Source organism: Corvus brachyrhynchos, unplaced genomic scaffold (genome assembly GCF_000691975.1).
Source record: "Corvus brachyrhynchos isolate BGI_N302 unplaced genomic scaffold, ASM69197v1 scaffold416, whole genome shotgun sequence".
NCBI classification, from domain to species: Eukaryota; Metazoa; Chordata; class Aves; order Passeriformes; family Corvidae; genus Corvus; species Corvus brachyrhynchos.
The window spans coordinates 36,972-57,785 of record NW_008238439.1 but is presented as its reverse complement, the minus strand read 5'-3'; the positions used below and the strand labels follow the sequence as shown (position 1 = coordinate 57,785).

At 44.3% G+C, this 20,814-nt stretch overlaps 1 protein-coding gene across 1 annotated transcript; it reads right to left on the bottom strand.

The window, feature by feature from the left end:
- Positions 1-11,479: 11,479 nt before the first annotated feature.
- On the bottom strand, positions 11,480-20,810 carry LGALSL (galectin like; the record flags this gene model as incomplete). Its single annotated transcript, XM_017736518.1, has 4 exons — positions 11,480-17,210; positions 19,892-20,069; positions 20,535-20,623; positions 20,796-20,810. Coding segments are annotated over 4 exons (426 nt in total), but the record flags the coding sequence as incomplete, so codon positions are not given.
- Positions 20,811-20,814: the final 4 nt, after the last annotated feature.

The window sequence follows — 20,814 nt, the reverse complement described above, 5'->3', positions numbered from 1 at the left end:
ATACGATCCCATCAGGCTTACATGGAGTCACTGATGTGGTCTGCAGGAGCCCTTGCCAGGATGTGTCTCCTCCTCACCATTCTCTGCATCTCTGTGCCAAACATGCAGTCTAAGAGCAGCCTGTGGCATTTCAAGGGAGCAGTGAGCTGCAGTCCCCCCATCTCTAAACTTACTGAACTCAAGGGGTGTGCATTAGCAGTGAATTTGGCTCACAGTTTTCAGTTTTTAACTACTGAGCTGAAAAAAATGTAATACATATAATAAATCTTTCAGTTTATAGGGTCTGGTGCTTCTTGCAAGGAGCCTCGATTTCCAGCACAAGCTGATCACCAAGCTGATGTTTTGAAGAAGAATCTTTTGTCTCGATTTCCCTGCATTTATCAAATTGCTTATAATGTAGGCCAAAGGGTTTTTTCTGTCTGTTTGGTCAGATGTAGGTCAGCAGTTCAGTGGATTTAAATGAATGACTGATGGCAACCCCCAGTTGGTTTGCATGGAAATGGCATTGGGCCAATTGTCCAGTTGTGGAATGTTGTAGGAGCAGAGGAAACATAATTATTTCCAAATTTGGCCATAATTCGTATTTTATCCATATTTATCCATATTTTGCTGCAAATGGCCTTGTCTTCTTTGGCAAGACATCCCGTGGGCAGAGAACATATCCTTAGTAACTCACTGTTCTTATACTGGGTATAAACCACCATTTCGTACTGAGTGGAGTTTCCAACAAGTTCTCCCCTGTGGAGAGGCCAAGACTCATGACCCTTGCTAGTCATGCAGCTATCTCCCAGAATCAGGCCTTTGGCTCCTTGGTGGCCTGTCTCAAAAATCTGCAGTTTATGGGATCATTCACAGTTCTTTGAGCAGCAGTTAATTCTTGGTACAAAACCTGTTGGCAACAGCCTGGGTTTTTCGAGGAGCAAAGACTCCTGTGCATATCCTCATGTGGAGCAGGAAGGAGTCTCAGGAGCACCGCAGAGATCTCCCACCAGTCAAATGCTTGGTCCTCTTATTCAAAGAAGCAGTGGGATGTGAACCAGCTTTTGTTCAAAAATAACCCTGGCATTTTAGCACATGACTGCTCCCCGCAACTATGCCCTCTTGTACCTTCTGGGATCATTTTGTGTGAATTGTGCTGATGAAACCCAATTGCTATCAGATGGCCCTTTGCAGAGTTACTTCAGGGGTGAAGAAGATGTAGACTGAACGTGCTGGGGTAGCTGTCACAAACTGGCCTATTCTTCTCTTGTTCCTGGCCAGCCAGTCAGGGATGGTTGGTGTATCCACTTCGTGGCTGCTGAGCCATGAGTCTTCTGATCTTATTTCTGCATAAATGTCTTCAGATGCAATTTGACAGCAGGTTACACTCAGAAGACTTTTCCATTCTGTAGTTCTACACTATCAAGACAGGCTTAAATTATCCTACAGGCTGTGCCTTCAGAGAGGCCTGGGTTAGTTACACATCTGTGGTTTTGGCTGACAATTTATACACCCTTACTAGCTAGGCCACTTCTCTGGAGAGTCCCCTTTTCTTGATCTGACAGAGATGCAGGCAGACAGAGCTACAGTCCTGTGCTATATAGAAGAAAACCAGAGTGATAACCCCTAAAAGCATGACAGAGTCACTGCATGCTCGGGTTTGCCTTGGAGCTGCTTTGCTTCTACAGAGCCAGACCAGTTTCTCCTGAGTCAGATTCTGTTATATGCACACTATTGTGGTGCCTTTAATTCAGTTTAAGAGTGGAACAGATAGGTTTCTTCCCCTTTCACAATTGTTACTGCTCTGCTTTCTGAAGCGTTCTGGTTGCATCGCACAGCTGCAAGCGTGCCCCAGGGCCCGGTGCAGTTAAGTGTCTGTGGTGTGTTTTGCTCTCTTGATTGTATAGAAGGAGTCATCACTGCATTATAAACTTACCTCTATAGCTTTTCAAGGCTCATTCTTGCCTGTGGGAAAGCTTTGTGTGTGAAAAGTGTCAGGTTCTTTGTGGGATAGGCTGGACTGTTACACCCTGAGCTGCATCTTGCCATTTCTTTTTCTGCACTGGAACTGATAAGAGGGAACAGATAGGAGCAGTTCAGAGCTGTATGAGGCCCCAGTCTAATGCTGGGCCTAGGTAAGCCTCTGTAGGGGTCTCCAATTTTCTCTTGGAAGTCAAAAATTATGATACTGAATGAGTGAGTTCCATGAAGAACAGGAAATAATCTCTGCAGTTGTGGCAGCTAGTGGGAAAGATGCAGCATTTGTGTGAACTTTCCAGTACCAGTTGTATTCCTGTGAATTCTTTTAGGCTGATCTAACACCTTGATGTTGAATTCAACCATTTCACCTCCCAGGAAGCAAGCACGACCACTGCAGGACTTTCACTGGTGCACAAAGATGCTCATTGTGTTTCCCATTGCACTGGTATTGCTCAGCTATGGAAAACCAGAATCACTGTTTTTAACAAGAAAATAGTTGCTAGAAGAGAGGGGTCTCCCAAAAGATTGTAGGTGGTAAGTTGGTTTGTTGGTAGAAAGCAACAAGCTGTAGTGATATCTACCTAAAACACATACAGGCTTTGGACTCGTTGGTGTTAAAATAATTTTGAAGATCAGGAATAAATCTGTGTGTGACTGGCTGTATGTATTTACACTCTTCTTGCAAAGGACAAAAAGAACAGAGAGTCTGCTTCTTTGATGATTAATATTGTTTGTCTGCATGAAGATTGTTTTCTCTGAGGCTTTGATGCATGGTCTTTTACAGCTGCTTCCCTGTAAGGTTCTTCTGGAGGATACTGCAGAGCAGCCAGCTGCAATTAGAAGTGAGAAGACTGTGTCCAAGTCCTTTGACTTCTAATTCTTTGACTTCCATTATCTTTAAATTACATCTTTAGTGCTGTCACTCTGTCAGAGTGGGATCACCCCTGCCTAGATCTTTGCCTGTGGTTTAGTATAGTCTTAACCTGATTAGGAATCTGAGGGTTTTCTCCTCATTTCACTGGGGAGTATTAAAATGAATTATCCTGATACAGAGACTATAAAATAGGTAGAAGTAAAAAAAAAAAAAATTCAAACACTGATTCTCTATGCTCCAAAGACCTCACCATCCCGAGCCCCACTAGCATTAAAAAATATTTGTCAATTCAAAGTGTTGCACGTCTGAAGTCTGCAGGTTTAACAAAATGTCATTGTCCCTCTGTTGAGAGTCCATAGTCCCAAATCTTTGCTCAGTCTTCAGCTGGACAAAGTGGACAAGGAACTTAGAGTGACTTAGAACACATCAGGACTCCCGAGTTTAGCTAAGACTGCATATAAAAATAATATTGTCTTAGAAAGTAAAAAGGCTCTGTCCTGCATCTGCTGAGCAAGGGGTTTCAAGCCCACAGATTTTTCCTGTGTGCTGGCAGATGCACGAAATAGGATGCATTCTGACTACAGCTAAATAAACAGCTGGAGGGGTGTTGTCTTTGTGCAGAGCCACAGGCCTGTCCCTTTCTGTTTGCAGGCGCTCTGCCCATTCCCCATCCTTTGTAAAGGCTCCAGCCTTACAGGAGGGTGAGCACGCTCACACACAACATTGGTGTGATCTGAGCCCATTCCCCCGAGCTCATCACTTAATAAGTAATACCTGATGTATGTATATTTTGGCAAAGCACTCTGAAACGCCTGTCAGGCTGAATCAGACTTTGTGGAGGTAATGATCATTTGCCCATCCCTGGCATTCGGCCCTTTTGGAGTCAAGGGAGTGGATTGTCCAGCTCTGCCCTGCACTGGTGCAGCCTCACCTCCAGCCCTGTGTGCAATTTGGGGCACCACAGTATGAAAAAGACATTAATCTATTACAGTGTGACCAAAGGAGGGCTATGAAGATGATGAAGGGTCTGGAGGGGAAGCCTTATGAGGAAGGGCTGAGGTCACTTGGTCTGTTCAGCCCGGAGGAGACTGAGGGGAGACCTCATTGGGGTCTTCAACATCCTCATTGGAGTGAGTGGAGGGGCAAGCACTGATCTCTTCACTCTCATGACCAGTGGCAGGACTTGGGGAAATGGCATGAAGCTGGGTTGGGAGAGGTTTAGCTTGGATATCAGGAAAAGGTTCTTCACCCAGAGGGTGGCTGGGCACTGAAGAGGCTTCCCAGGGAAGTGGTCACAGCACCAAGCCTGACAGAGTTCAAGAAGTATTTGTACAACGCTCTCAAGCACAGGGTGTGACTCTTGGAGTGTCCTCTGCAGGGCCAGGAGTTGGACTCAGTGATACTGATGTGTCCCTTCCAACTCAGCATATTCTATGATTCTATGAAAAAATGTTAAGCTACACACAAAACTGACAACCCAAAGCAGCTCAGGTCAGATTTGTTTGCTGCTGTAACCTCCTTAACATCTGTGGAGTACCAGCATTGTTTCCTCTACATTCACGTGTAGGAGACCACCAAGGAACGAAGGTTCAATACTGAGACATTTGGCATTTCTGGTGCTGTTTGTAAATAAACTCCCAGCCAAGAGCTATTGCATATTTTGAATTCCAAGAAGGCACTGTTCTGTGTCCTCCTATATGTGCCAGTGCCAAACAATTCAAAAAGGACAGTGAGAAAAAATATGCCCTGTTCAGTCTAAGAAAAGTGATAAATCTGCTCTCTGGAAACACAGTTCTGCTTTATCTGGCTTTACTTTCAGTGGAAGGGGAGACACATAGTGCTTTCCTATTGCCACCGTTTCTGGCCATGCAGGACCTGCTTGTAAGCCACTTGAAGTTCCTGTAACCAATAATTACTTTGGCTCTCACTAATAGGAAACTCTGCTCTCAGCAATATGGAAAGGAATTAAAAGTAAGCAAAGGTCACGTGTTTATAGAGCCCTTCCCACGTCATTAGCATTTCTAGTTGATAGAGTGTATTGTTTCTTACTCCCATGTGTAGAAGATGCTTGCATTGACTGTGGAATGCTGAAGAGGGATGTTGTGCAGGCACTCCCTAAGTGCCTTGGCTTCTTCCAGCACTTTTTATTCAGATCTTTTTCCAAGCCTGGCAGGAGAGGTGAACCCCTGTGGAAGCAAAATTGCAAGTGTCTTCTTTATTGTGTTAGTTACACATAACCCTCTGCCTTCAGCACTGAAAGCTTTTGCTGGTTTTCACTTTCTTAGGATGGTAGTTTCTTTCCTATTAAGTACTTAAGGAAACACCTGGAGCCACTTATCTCTGGTCTACTGTTTCCATATGTGGTTTATTTGGTTTTTTAATTTCAAACACAGGATGTATATGTGTGTGAAAAGGAGACCAGGCATCTACATTTAGGTGTTTGGTAGGACGTGAGTGTCTTCAAGGTTCCTTTATAATCATTGGACCTAAGGCCTCTGGAAAATCAGGGCACCAAAATCATCCCTGCTAAATCATCCTCTGGAGAAGCATCTCTCTTTCCACTGCCTGTATAGGGAACCCACAGAGACCAGACCAAATTACCATAGCTGAAATTAGATTCTGCAGAAGGTGGCATAAATACCTCACCCACTGAAAGGCTTGAACGGCTTCCAGTTTTCCCATTAATGTAGTCACTCTGCTCACCTAAGCAAAAAATTTAAAAAAAAGGCATCTTTGCAGAAAATTGTGTATTAAGCACCAGCCTTTATTGCACCAAATAGCACTTTTAAATCCTCACCCCAGGAAGCTGTTGACACATGTTGGAGTCACTCTACCACCTTCTCCCAATAAATGTGTGTGTAATTGTATTTGTGTGTATGGTTACACGTTGCTGTGGAGGTGTTGGCATGCTGATCTAGACCTGCAAGCCAGCCAGGACAGCCTGTGGCTTCATGGCCCTAAATGGCAGTTAACCTGTGAAGGCAACCAGGATCTGCCTCTGAATCTCTTTGAGGTCTAAACTAAGCAGCTTAGAAGATGGCAAATGGAGCTGCTACATGCCTGAGATGGGTGGCAGCCTCTGGCAGTGAAAGCTGTGACCTCCTATTTGAAACCTGGCTCACATCACCCTGAATGTTATGAAGGATATTTTTTCCTGCCATGCCCTCTCCAGAACAAGATCTTCTCTCTGAAGCAGTATGCTCTGAGAGGCCAGGTCTGGCTACTCCCTTCCAGCACTGCAGGTAGAAGAAGATGCCTATAACATAAAGGAAGACACAAAAATTATCTGGAGGCTAGCCAGAGACAGGTGGGAACAAGCTGAGAAGGTGGAGGTCTGTTTGGTCTGGTGACGTGGCTATGTAGATTCACTGTCTAAAATCCCTTGTGGGGAGAGAAAGACATGGAAGGAGTCACTGGCTGCAGTCAGTTTGGGGTGGGGGGAGTTTCCTTAAGGCCAGGTGTAGGAAAGCTTGAAAGCACACATTTCAGCATAATTACAGGCTTTTCTGACATGAAGATAAAACTTGATATGCAAAGTCTGTACATTTGGATTTCGTGCTGCGCTACACCCCCAGATTTGGCCTTTATCTTACTTCTACATCAGGATGTTAGGCAATTCACCACCACCTGCAATTTACTTTGACTCTGGTGACTGTTAATTCTTACAGCGTGGATTGAAGACATCTTTTAGAAAAGTTTCCTGTGTGTTATTTGGTCATTAAGTTGAAAAGGTCTGTGTACCTTGAAAAAGGTGGTAATAAACATGATGAAAGTGTAAAGAAAGCTAAGTGGTACTAAGAAGTTAGGTTATGGTCTTCTCTTTATTCATCCATTAAAGGATGAAAGGGCATATAATGAGACAGAAGAGTGGTACATTGAGGGCAGACAGGGGTTTTCTTTGCATGTAGTATGTTGCCACTCATGAACAATATCCACATGTATAGAAGTAACAGGATCCTGCAAAAGGTCAGGCATTAAATAGCCTCCAACACCAATTGTAATCGCTGCAGTAACAGTGGTAAAAACATAAATTTCAAGATTATTGACTGGGTTTCTGAGGTAGCTACACTAAAGCTGTGATGCCTATGTGTGTTAAAACCTAAGGCATCAGCTGTCTGTCACAGCATCCCTTGTGCTGTCCTCCAAAACACATTCCAGTTAACACGACCAAGCCTGGGAGCTATTTGCACTGCCAGTTTTATCAAGTATAATGGTCACCATGCTCCTGTGATGGTCTGTGACCATCAGTTTATTTATATTGGATACAATAACAGTCTACTGGGATTCTGGCATTCTGACACTACCTGAGTGACTGCTGAATGCTTCAAGTGTACTTTAGTTATTTCTTCCACAAGTGAACTCATATTCCGCTCTACTTACAGACTCTTAGGTTGGCTCTTAGTGGAAAGTTTCAGACCTCTGCTGGTCCTGTAAAAGTCCTGTCTAAACCAGCACAATGGCAGGACTGTTAACCTGGCTGATTAATTCCCAGAGAGTCTGGAACAGCTTCTCTGACATGAGACAAATAAATGCTTTATGAGACCTGTAAGTTCCCAGCAGATGCTGCTACACTTCGGCCCTGCACAGACAGCCCCTGGTTGCCTCACAACCAAGTTTGCTTACAAGCAACTTGGCCCTCCCAGCTGTCTGCCCACATCTGTATAGTTTTGTTCCCAGGAATCAGCCTTACACTTCTGCAGTCCTGGTGAGGTTTGGTGAGGTTTAGTGAGCCAGGGACCTCTGCACCATGCTTGGCTGTGCAACACGGGCACCCCAAACACTGCCCGCTGGTAGCTGAGACCCAGGACTGAGCCCTTGAAGGATGCCGAGAGATGGCCATCAGTTCACTGTACTGCTACAGAGATAATCTCATGTGTAATGGGACCAGGTAGGACAGGAGACATATGGGCCCTCTGACCTCATATCTTTTCATCCTAGAGAGGAAAAGATTCTGCCTTTTCACAGCTTCCCTTTCAGACTGTGAGCCACACAGCCCTCAGAGGACACTCTCAGAGGTAAAACCTCTGTGCTTGCAGTTGTTGAATTCCTGAGCTGTGCATTCTTGCCCTTTCCTCTTACCCCAAACAGTGAAATGTTTGCTGGTACTGTCCAGGAATTCATCTGTTGGTATTTTAATATGCATGTATATGATCACCCAGTTGCTACAATTACACTGCAGGAATCTTGTTTCTAAAAATACACCCATCTCTGCTGCTCTCCAACACTAGCATGAGGTAATGGATCATGTTCCCTAGTTGCCAGTCACATACAGGAAGAAGGTAATCAATACAGCTGGCAATATATAAAGACTACAACAATTATAATTGCAACTAATTTCCCTTTCACTTAAAAACATAATCTTCTAGCCTGCATTATCACAGCTTCAGCTTTACATTTCATTAAAACAATCATGTGCTTGCCTTTGCTTAATGAAATCCTGTTATTTTGCTTGAGAGCATCTTTGGAGTAGCTCAAAGTGGTAAGGTTTATTATGGGAACCTTAAACCAGCTCCTACTCCAGCAGGTGCTCTGTTGCTATCCGTGTACTTCCACCAAAATCAAGAGAGATTTTGCATCACTCTGGTTATGATTGCTGTATTTTGTCTAGGGAAACGTGTGCACATCATCTTCTAAATTTAAGGTGCAGCAAACTCCCTGATCTTGTTCTATCTCCTCTTCTGCATTATTTAAATGGCAGTTGAAAGCACTGTGAGTCAGTGAAGGCTGTGAAAAAAATTGATGGAATGCCATTCATTTTTACTATTATAAAAAGTCATATTTTGGAAGGATTTTGCATTACAAATAGCGCCTCTGATCCCAGAGGAGCTACGCAGTGTATAGCTGTACTCAACCTCGCCATTGTATATTTTGTCCAAATAATGTCTGCCTGGTGAGCAAAGGGGGGGAGGGGGCTTGGGAGCCTGAACTTCAATGTTGTAGCCCAAAGTCTCAGTGATGGAGCACTGTGTGGAAATCAGTGTATTCCAAATTACAGCACTGACTGCTGAGTAATGGCTGTTGCATTTCTGCTCTTCCCTCTCCCTGCCCATAGAATAACAGCAATAATGTTAGAAATGGCAAGGGCCATTCATGACTTAATGCTAATTTTAGATTTTGTCAGTGCTTTGAAGTTCTTCAGTGAGCGGTACTAAAAGAAGTACACCTTGGCTGGTGTCTGTTAGAAGACACATAAAGCTCTGAAGCCACAGTAGAGTTCCCCTGGCAGTGGGGTTTCCAGCCATGGTTCTCTCACAGGGAGAGGACTGGCCACCCCTGAGGAAAGGCAGTGGAAATGGAGGGGAATGGATGTGGAAGCTGTGTTCTGCACTCACACAGTAATCCAATGCTGCTCCCGGTTTTGTCCCTCAGAGTCTGTTTAATAGCCACTGTAGCTCATTGCATCTTTCTTCCAAAATGAGGTGTAAAAGGAGCCCCTCTATCCTTGCTGCAGGCTTTGTACTTTTATATTAAAATACTTTGTTTTCCCCTGGAGGCTGTAGTCAATCTGTTACTTTCCAAAGTGTTTTTTCTACCTAGAGCCATATTCTGTCCTTAGTTCTGGTCTGGATCTCTCTTAGACAGCCATTATCTTTCCCATTGAACAGAAAATTTCTTAGAGAGCAGCCAGGAAAGAATCCTCTCTGCCTCTTGGAGCATGCAGTGCTGGAGCTGCTACTGGAGCTTGTCATACATTACAATACTGTCAGCGCTGGCTTTTCGCCCATCAAAGGGTTTTTTTGGAGCCAAGCGAAGGCAGAGCCACTGAGCACTGTCAGAAACCTCCAGCATCTCCATCCATGCTTGGCAAGAGGCTGCTCCACCAGAATGGAGCTTTGCTTCTCTGCTCCAATGAAGCAAGTCCAGCCCGTGGCTCTGCTGTTAGTATCAGATTGCTTAGTACTGAAACTCTCCTTTTCTCTGCTGCTTAGATCTGCTGTTCAGCTTCAGTGCAGTTTTTCTGATTAACCAGGCTTTTGTTCCTGCCTTTCAGAGTCACAAGGAAGCCCTGCTCTGCTAACCAGAAGTCAGCATTACTCTGGTTTGTTCTTGCTTCTTACTCCTGGGAAGAGAGCTGCTGAAAGACACCTCCTCCTTGGGGTCTTTCACAGAATGACCCCTCCTGGCATCACAGCCCTGGTCTAGCAAGGCACCAGTGAGGAAACTGAAGCCTCAAAACCTCAACAGGATAAGAAATGTGTAACTTTTGAAGAATGCTGGAGCCGATGTGGCATTTCAGAGCCAGCCTCTATTCTTAGAAAAGTGGTGAAAGTCATAATTTAAAAATAAAATCAAGTGCAGCGCTAGCAAAGAGTCATATTCATGGTATTCCTGTGGGTAAATCCCTCAACATGAATTGGCTTCACTTGAAGCTCAGAAACACTCCACCAAAATAAGGCCCAGCTGTGAGGTGTCTGTAGTACTGATCTGAATGGGAGAGAAGTACACATGGCTCTTGCCACATTAGGTGTCCTGCTGACCCCTTCCCTTCCCCCCAAAACATGCCTGTAGTTTACTTTGGTACTAGAGGTCACACGAGAGCCTTCCAAGGGCCTCTATAGGAGTTAGCCCATGCAAGTGGTGAAATTTAAGGTATATTCCCCCTTCTGAATATCCCCCCAGGCACTTCTGCAGGTGCTGTGTGGTTCTGCTGTCTGGTGGGGACTAGATGATGCTTTTATACCATTCACAGACATTTCTGGTTTGCACTGAGGTTACCAAATGCTGTGTTTTATCTCAGAATCTCCAAATGTCAACATATTCCTTCTTAGGGTTGTGTGCAGTAAACTAAGGCCCAGTCTCTGGCCAGCTTTGAGCAGGGATGGCCACAGATTAATACTCATGGCTTAGAGCTAGGATGAACTTCCCGTGCAGCATATGAATCAGTCATTTTATTGGGAAAAAAACACAGAACTAGCTGTATTCAAAACCTGTTCATCGACTGCTTTAGTACCGTTTGAATTTTGAGGTTTTCCTCAGAAAACCTCTTCTGTGTTTTACAGCCACAACAGGATGTAGGGCATAACCCTTACCCACTTGGGTCACACAGAATTTTTCAATAACTTTAACTGAGAGAAGCTGAGACCTTAAAGTTTCCTCTTGCACTCAGTCAGGCCAATGTGAACTTTAGTTAAGGTAACACCAAAAAGTGAAACACTGGATCTCATGATAATGTGCCCTTGGAGCTGATCTGGTGGTTTTACTCACCCTGTAACACTCACCTATGAATCCAGCCCCACCGGAGTGAGCTGAAGCACACGTGTGACTTACACTGCTGTTTTATCCTGTGCAGAAGTGATCAGTGACCTGTGTCTCATAGCCTGGCTCTGAGGTCTGAGTCGTGCCTGTTAACTCCTGAGGCTTACACTGCCCAGTGATGTCAGCAGGAGTCTTGCAAGAGTCAGCAAGCTTTTCTTTCCTCTAATGAAGTTATTTCGTTGTTCTGTACGGTGCATTTAAACTGTAAGGCAGTTCTACACATGCTGCTACCAAAGCTGCACATCTCATTCTAAAGTTTCACACTACAGTTTAATGAGGGAAATTTTTTAAAGAGTCTGAAAAACAGGAGATAAAAATGCCAGAAGTTAAAGAAGTCAAGAGGATATGTAATGAGCATTGATAGTTCAGATAAAAGACAGAACAACCTAGTGAAGATTTCATGTTTTATTGTTATTAAAAGTTCATTATGAAATCAACACAACACATAAAAATAGATCTGTGGTGAGTGATACATATTACTGTTATTGCCCGGTCGTTTTGTGCACACTCTCACTTTTTAAAATCAGAAGGTAAGGAATACAAGACATTTCACCAGCAAACTGTGAAACCAGTGTTCCTGCAGCAGAGAGAGGCTGTGCTTCCTGTTGACTCTATCCAATGTATAATGCAGTCAGAAATAGTCCTCTATTCACACTTAAAAATAAACTCAGTTTTAGAGTATGCCCCAGCTGAAAATAACTGGAGAGTGAGAGCTAGAAATAACTCTTTTCTTAGGGACCTATTTCCATGAAAGTCAAAGGGATTTTTGACATGGATTTTAAAAGCAGAAGGACATAGTTATTTGTTGACAGACAGATGGAGAGGCCTAGCAACAGGAGCTAGGGAGGACTTGTGGAAGAGTAGGAGTTTATTATTTTGATGTTGCACATGCTGCTGAATCTCCTTGTTGTAGTAATTGTCTATGTTCATAACAGCAGTGATTGCTGGGAGGAGCTGGGAGGGTGTATCAAAGCCAGATAGGGCGTCTGCAGCTCAATATTTTTTTTCTGCCTGTTTGGGTTGGCCTTGGTTCTAACCCTGCACACCATTCATTGCAAAGTGACTTTCACCTGTGTGCTTTCTGGTCCATGTGAGAAAATCAGAACAATACCACGATTACAAAAACCCTCACCAGCTCACTTACCGTTCCTACACTGGCGTAAGCTTTTCTTCCTTACTTCTGTGCTTATCACAGAGGGCATTTGGGGCTGCCTCAGCCCCTAACTCTTGCTCCTTACATTGTCACATCAGCTCCAGGGGTGCTGGGAGGTTGCTAACTGGCTCAGCAGAACTGTGGTTCTGCTGTTTTCTGCATGGAAGTGTCTCTGTGTAGCCTCAGTGCAGAAAACAGTGCTGAGGTATTCTGGGGGGAACATTTCCTGTGGATAGGAGGCAAAATGAGCCTCAAATTGGATATAACGCTTGAATGTCAGCGTGGAAAAAAATACCTCAGTGGCATGGCTACTCCTATATTCTCCTGTTATTTATTTGGGAGCCTCTTTCACATCAGGCAAGTAGGAACATGAACCAATCCATGCTGTCCAAGCTTGTAAGCAATGCTGGTTTTTGCCACATGTCCTGCTAGGGGGTTGCAGAAGGTACCAGCCAAAAACGTGGGAAAAACCCATCCCTGGGAAGCTGCCCTGTATCTCCACAGCCTGTGCTCTTGTCTGGCTCTGAAATGCCCACTAATGCCCTCTGAACTCCTGCTCTGTTAGGACTACAGTGCATCATGCTACCCCAACCTCACTACCAAGCTGATGGGCGCTGTGGCTACTCTGGCCTTGTTTCCTCCACAGTGAATAGTTTCAAAGCCAAAGCTAAAAATCTCAGTGCTGTTCCCTGCGTGAAAATCTCTGGGCTTCACTCTCAGCCTCACAGCAGGAGAGTGACAAGGGTGGAAAGCTGGCATAGCAGAATGGTGATTCAGGCTCTCCCTTTGGTTTTCAGGCTGTTTACTCAAAACAGCCCTTGAGAAAGATGCTAGGCCTCAAGCACATGTCACAGTCAACCGGTTTAGCAATATTACGCCTATTTCTGCTTAAACTAGCCAGGGAGGGGAGGGAGAATCTAATATGTTAGTGCAAGTTCTCATAGACAACATATGAATATTTAGTACAAAATGTTCTTTCAAGGTGGGGCAAACATTTCTAATCGTGACACAAAAAGAAGGTATTTTGTAAGAGTTTTAGCAAGTTGTCTGTGAAAAAGCGTTTGTGTGAAATGTGTTTAGACAGACTACCTCACATGACACTGAAATATTTCAACGCTCTTTCTGAACAGGCAATAACCTAGTTTTGTTTTATTTAAATCAAATCAGATTTATCACAGCCAATCCCAAACATAACTAAATAATTTGGTTGTGATTTTTTTTGGTTAGTTGCGGTTTTTTTTCTTTTTCCTCTTTGGAAAAATAAAGCTATGCTAAGTTGAGTGATTCTGCACATGGGTTTTACCCATTGAAGACTTCTTTCTCTGCAGAATCAACTTCCTCATTCAGAGGAAACCACGGAAATATTCAGCTAATAAATTTTAGCATAAGATTTCAAAGGCTGGTTCATTCACTCCTGAAGTCCTGAAGAACTGCAGTTTCCAAGAAGCTCACAGACTACTTGTCCCTACTGAAAAACATTTTATAAACCTGGCCTATTTTGGAAACAGTCTTTATTTCATGTCTATTAGGGCTTATATCCAAAATGAAGATACGAATAGTCCTTAAATTGTGGAGACTGAAAAACTCAGGTATAAATTTTGCAGTGCAGTCTCCCATTTGAAACATTTGGATTTGACCCAAAGTCCAACTGAGTAGAAACAATTAAGGCCTCAGTTTTCTCTGACTTACACTGCACGTGCAAGTGTTCTCAGTTGCTTCTTAACATGATCAGCCTGTGTAAGTCAAGCACGAGGGGAACAGCCCTTGGTTACACAGACATCATCCTTTTTTCGCCTGCCATCGCCTGGTAGTGCCAAGAGCAAAAGAAAAATAAAAAGGCTTCCAATCAGGTGATAGACAGATAGATGTGGAAGCTTTCTTTAACTGCGACTTTCTGCCCTTTCTTGAGCTCTCAGCCAAGCCATAACCCATCAGAAGAGGATTCACAGCCTTTCTTGCCTCAAAGCCTGGCTCAGAAACCACAACAGGGCAGGATCAGGTGGCAGAGTTATGCAAAGGCAAAAGCAGAATCAGGGTCAAAAGAGCATTTTCCCCAGACAGCAAACTCCTGGAGCAGGAACAAATGGGAGTGCCCAGCACAGCGGGTGGGAACAGGAGCAAGGCAGGATCACCGGGCCCTGGCTCCACCCAGAGATGCCCCTGACACTGCACTGAGTTCACCTTGGCATCCCTGGTGTAGGCACTGTGCTGTGCCGGGCCCCTGCAGGAGAGAAAACATGTGGGGGCTGTGAAAATCCAAGGCAGCCAAAATGCTTTTTCTGGGATGCAGTAAAGACATGGAGGGGGAATCTCTACTGGTGGGCTGTCAGGGAGATTCCCTTTGGGTTTGTGCTACTGTAGGGTCATGGTGCTACTTACACTTCCCACTGGCCCAGCAGGCCAGGCCCAGGCACTCAGCAAACCTGGCTTCGGATGTCCAGCTGGAAAAAGCACTAGGCACATTTAGGTGCTAAATTTCTCTCCAAACACAATTCATCTTCTGCCTGCATCAGCTTTGGAACCATAGGGAATTTCCAAGCTGGAGAAAAATCCAAAATACCTCATGTAGAAGCACCTTTCCCTTGGATTTTTATTACCATAATTTTTAAGAATATATTTTGTACCGAAACACTGTCAGCATTCTTTATACAATGGAAAATGACACAGTCATTATGTATCATGTAAAAGAGTAAAAACAGAGCAAGACAGGAACATTTCAGTTCAATGTGGAGTACAAATAGAATCTGATGTACAGCTTAAAAGCCACACACCAGATAAAAAGATCATCTGGAAAACAACAGGTTCTCTTTTATTTTGGAAGTAGGAAGAAAAGTCAGGGAACGTCAAATGTTAAGGCTAAAAATTAAATTTTTAACTTGTATTTTATAGGTGGCAGCCTGATTCTTAATTCATCTGCAGCAGCAGCAACAACCCCCGGGCTTTACAAAGAGATTTGCACTTGCATGAAATAAGAATCAGGCTTCTATGCTCAGAGCACTCTGATTGACCTCAACAGGCTTTGGACTAGAGCCACAGTTGGAATTTCAGCCTGCAGTCTAAGGCTTCTTAACTGCAGGCCAAATTAGCACAAAATGAGGCTTTGCATTGGCATTCTACCCTTAACTTTGGATATTCCAGTTCTGGTTGCTTTAAACCCCACTTTTATTGCAGGTTTAATATAGTTCCATTTGTGAGATTCTTCTCTTTTTGTTGGCTTTTTTTTTTTTCCTTAAATACTGTGCTACAAAGGATGTTTTTATAGTCTGTGTTTTAGTCCCTATATTATGTGTTTTCAAAATTGCCTAAATGTATGTTTATATCATGATTATAACTACTCAGAAAGACCCACTAAAGTCCACTGTGAGCAGCCAAGGAAAAAAAGTGTATTTAGTCCTAAAGAAGTCAAGAAAAGTGGCTGTGTTCACTTATAGTGTAGCGCAATGACTGTGTTTATACAGCTATACCTACTATTTAAAAAGCTACTTTTAAAGTTATTATTCATGTGCCGTAGCTGATTTTCAAGCATTAATAACTTGGCTGTCTAGACAAGTTTTAATTGTCATATCAAAGCCCAAATATGTTCTCAAACAAGTGTAAAAAATCGCCCATCTCCCTTGGAAAGAGGCCGGTTCTCTTTCTGAACTAAGAGATTGCCAAATTTAACTTTTTCTCAGGTTATGAAAGCACAGTAAAACCCACAAATTTGCTGTTTAAATTTTTAAAATGGATCGACTTCAACTCAAACCTATCCTGTGCAGCAAAGTTAGTAAGCCCTGAAAAACAGATTCTAGTGAATATGCAGAGTTCCCCTCACCAACTACCATGCCCACATTTTCCCAGGGCCTAGAGGGCTCCATTAAAATGTAACTAAATGTGCGATAGGAAACATGGTTTTTCAAGAACGATATGTAAAGTTTACCCAAAGAACCTAAGACATTTTGTACATTCAAAATGTTTACACTTTGCTGTTCTTAACCGTCAGTAAGATTGTTCATTTTTACTAATAATACATACAATGAGTATAAATAAATAAACTACAGATAAGTTTTAAAAATTGTATTAACAATACGTTGTGCAAAAACTCATAACGATCTACATTCTATGCAAATTCCCTGACTAAAATACACAGGCTGTGTCCACACACCCTCAGTCAGTTTTTGCACAGTCCTTGGGGCAAACCAGCAGCTGAGGGCAATCAGCAAAATTCCATTACAAGCTATGGAGTTAATGCTGATTTACACCAGCAGAAGGGCAGGCCCCAAGGCGTGTGCAAAAATGCCATAGAAATCAGTGGGAATTGTGCTTGACTAAGGACTAGACAGTTTGATTGTACCCCATTAAAGTGAGTGGGAGTTTTGCCATTGATTTCCATGGAACCAGGCTCAGGCCCTGGGTAAGGACATCAGCACGTGGCCCTATGTTGTGCTACACTACTCCACTTCAGTGCAGAAACAGTATTTGCAAAAGAAAAACTTGTTTTTGTTGTCACTACTGTTCAGCAACCGGTTTTAGCGCTGCATTTCAGAGACTGCCTTTTCTGTGAGATTTGAAACAAGACTGCAAGTCTTTCTGAATCCATTCCAATTTGATTATCCAGCACAGGTGGGCTATTTTGATCCAAGAAAAACGGCTCAATGTCTATTAACCAACAGTGCTCTTCATTAGGATAAAAAACAGCCCGGTTCATCGGCACAGGAGTGAAGAACTGCATGCGGAAAAGGAACAGGGCAGCCTTCCTACCATAGCTGTGTCCAGAGCCGGCTGTCACTGCTCCCAACAGACGATGGCACCTGAGCTGGTTTGGAATCTGCAGTCCTAACAAGCTCAGCCCAGTTTTGTAAGCTGAAGATCTCCATTTATCTTTATTGTGTCAATTGCTGAGAGTGTTTCAATACGGTGGTAAAAATCAAAGAGCTGATGTCCATCCACAAATATTCTAAAACGGGGATGCTCACAAAGTATCTCAACCTGTAAAAGATAAAACATTGAAGCACGTTGTTCACAGTGTAACTGGGAAGTTACTTCACAGCACACAAAGAACACTTCAAATAGTGTTGGTGCAGCTGCACACTGTGCTACTTACGTGCCATGCAAGAGGCAAGGCTGAGACCAGTTTGTGCCTTTGACACCAGTTACACTATGATGGATCTGCTCTTGCTGAACAGGGACATTAATCCAATCTCACGTTGCCGTAGCAGTAAGCACGCTGGAACCCAGTCCACTGGCTACTGGGAGGTTTTGTGTCTTGAAGTAATGCCAGAAACAGACTCAAACTGCTAATCACAGGAGGAGGAAATTTTATCTCCAACCCAAACTTTACATTCCTTGCTACAAAGTTGTTGGTTTTGGTGGGGGGTTTTTTTGCTGCATAACTGGGCAGTTCCCTCAGCAATGCTTTCCACACTGCTTTTAATTTACTGGAAGGGAGTAAACACGGAAGGGGGATGTAAGTTTGTCCTCCCCTCCCACACATACACAGCTGCTGCAGAACTGGAAACCCTTCACTCCCGGGGCTGCAGACAGTCCCTGTCAGACTAGACCCCATCCTGGGGCTGCAGTGAAGGAAATGCAGTGCAGGATTGCTGGAATTCAGCTAGACTGTTCGCAGGATGCACAAACAGGATCAGGGAGGGACACAGCTCATCCCTCCTGCTGAGAGACCTGCAGAAATACTCTGGAAAAGCAACAAAGTCTGGAGCTGAACAAGCTTGGACACGTTGAGAGTTTCCTGATGTTAGGGGTGGCTTGAGAGGGTGCCCTGTTGTTACGCTTTGCTGGAAGTGCCCCGGCAGGAAGCTGGGACACGAGAGCACAGAATGTGCACTTTTACAGGCCCTTGGAGACCTCTAGATCTAGACACACTATGGAGAAAATCTTCAGGGAAGCCACATGTAAATCCTGGGTCATTTCCAGAGGCTGGAAGTCCGGAGTGAAATGCTGCTACCAGACACTTGACTCTGCTGCTATTACAGTGTATAAAAATGGGAACAGGGCCCATGACAAACTGACTGAGCCAAAGCCCAAGTGACTTAGAGTACGTTGCAATGGGAGAAATGGCAGCAGGCAGTCCAGGAGGGCTGGAACTCCTGGATCCCTGGTAGTGCACCAGGTACCAGGGAAGCGGCTGTGCTGCCACGGAGCTCCTGTGTCACTGCGGCAGTGCCTGCCTGAGGCCTTGTTATGTAAAAGATATGGTTAACACTGCTCACGGTCCGCTTTTCACATCACCCGCGGCCACGCCACAGTGCTAATTGGACTGGATCACAAGTAGCTGGCAAGAACACTTAATAGTTTAATTTATTCACTGAGAGGGAGACCATCAAAGGTACAAAGTCAATTGGGAGCCTCAATTCCATTTGGGCATTTGGGAAAAAAGAAGGAAAAAAAGGCAAAAGAACAACTCCCTTTCTACAGTCTCCCATGCTAAATGTGCGCTATTGCTGTCCTGTAACTTCAACTGTCATTAGTGGGACATGCACAAAACTTGCTCTGGGTAATTTGTCTGGCTTGTCTGAGGGCCCAGGCACCACCCAGTGCAGGAGGCAGTGGAACCCTCTCAGATGGAGCAGGACCCAGCCTCCAAGCCTTTTCAAGTGCATTTCCCACACCAGCAAAGGGTGTTGCCAGTTCTGATGGGAGGGTGAGTTTGTAGAAGCAAGTAGAGCGCAACCAATTTGCAGCAAAACCAGTCATAAACACCCTCTTAAACACCAAGCATCTGGGGAGATGGTGAGCTTTTGGGGTTGGGGGAGATTATCTTGGGGGCAAGAAGGATTAAGAGTTTGGCAGCTGGTCACAGCACTGGCATTTAGCAGAGGGGCCAGTAAGGTTTTTTAAGAGGGACAGGGAGGAGGAGGGGTTTTCTGGGTCAGCTGCATGGAAAAGGCATGCAGCCTTTTTTCCTCAATGTAGTGAGAGAGAAGCAGCTCTCTGCAGCTGCATACTTTGTTAGTCCTGATTTGCAAAGACATCTTCACATAACCATAAACATTACAGATGGGAATCCGCTTCTAGGTCATCCCAGTCCATCCACAGCACCACAGCACTTTCCATATACACCAGTTTCAAGTGACTACAGATTTAAATTTGACGGAAGGTTTAATCCCAGGGTTCAGAGAAGAATACCACTATTGCTTAGCTGTTTAATCTGCTAATACGAAGACCTACGGTCAACCTGAACGTAACATCCCTGGAGACAAAGGATGAACACGATCCTTATTAGCTGCACTAAATTGCAAATGGTATGTCCATTAAAAAAACCATCAAAATATACAGCAGTCCCACTGAATATTAACATTCTCCAGTAATAACTTGTAATGCACTGCCTGTAATAACATAGAGGTATTTCTTAATTTATGGGTATAAAACTAAGCTCAGGAAATTGTGCTTCATCACACAGTATTACAACCTCTGACTTGTCATAGCACCCAGGTGAGGTGTTCACAGCCCCATCCGAACTGCCTGCAGCTGCACGTAGCAGTGGGATCTCCATGCAACTCGATGGATACAAACAAACCAGCAACTGGTGTCTCAACTGGAGCAGTGCAGGCTACACTGATTTCATGAAAGGCACATCAGGTTCTGCTGCAACTCGTATCAAATGACACTTTATCAGACACGGTGTAAGCCACTGCCATCCCGGTACTCACCCTAAAAGGCTGGTCCGGTATAAATGGAAAGTAAGGAATAGACGACTGCTCTTCCCCCCATTCTCCGGCTACACAAGAGTTTCTGACAAACTGTCTCTCTGTAAACACGGCTTTCAGTTCTATGGCTACATCTGCAGGAGGATCTTCTGACTCTCCACAAGTCAGACTGATGCCAAAGCTGCAACACAAACAGAACAGTTCTCATTCAGCCAGAAAAAAATCAAATAAGCCCCAAATGCCGCCAGTCTTATTTCTCAGCTTATTGAAGCCATATAGCAGCTCAGGGTGGAAGACAGATCAGCTTGTTCAAAGCTCTCTGAAAGCTCAGCAGAGACAAGGACATGGTTATGGCATATATATGTGTGTGTGTGCATGGCGTTGTGCATATATGTGTACATATATGCAGACAGATATGCTTGATATGCTTCTTCACTCCCAAGTGAAAACGGAATCCCTTGAAGAAATGCCCCCTCTATGGGTCAAAGGAGAAATCAGCATGCTATATTTAAAATGATAAAAATAATCCTTTCCAGAAAGGAGGGATCCGTGTGGATGTGTGTGTGTGTACGTGAGGGTGGTCGCCCCCTTCGCCCCCTCCCCGGGCCCGGTGCCTCCGGTGCGGGCAGCCCTGCCCAGGTGTTACCTCTCGGGGTTGAGGTCCACTATGCCCATAACTAAGATCTTCTTCCCCGGCCTCATTCCTCCTTTGATGTGCCCACAGAAGGGAACGATCTGGAAAGGACAGGGGGAAGGTGGCGAGGGTCAGCTCGGCATCAGCAGCGGCCGCCCTTGTGCAGCCGGAGCTGAGCGGGGGCGGGGGGGGAGTAAAGGGGTTGACAAAATAAAATACACCACCACCCCCACCCTAAAAAAAAAAAAAAAAAATTAAACAAAGGGGATTTACCAGGCGAGGGAAGCAAACA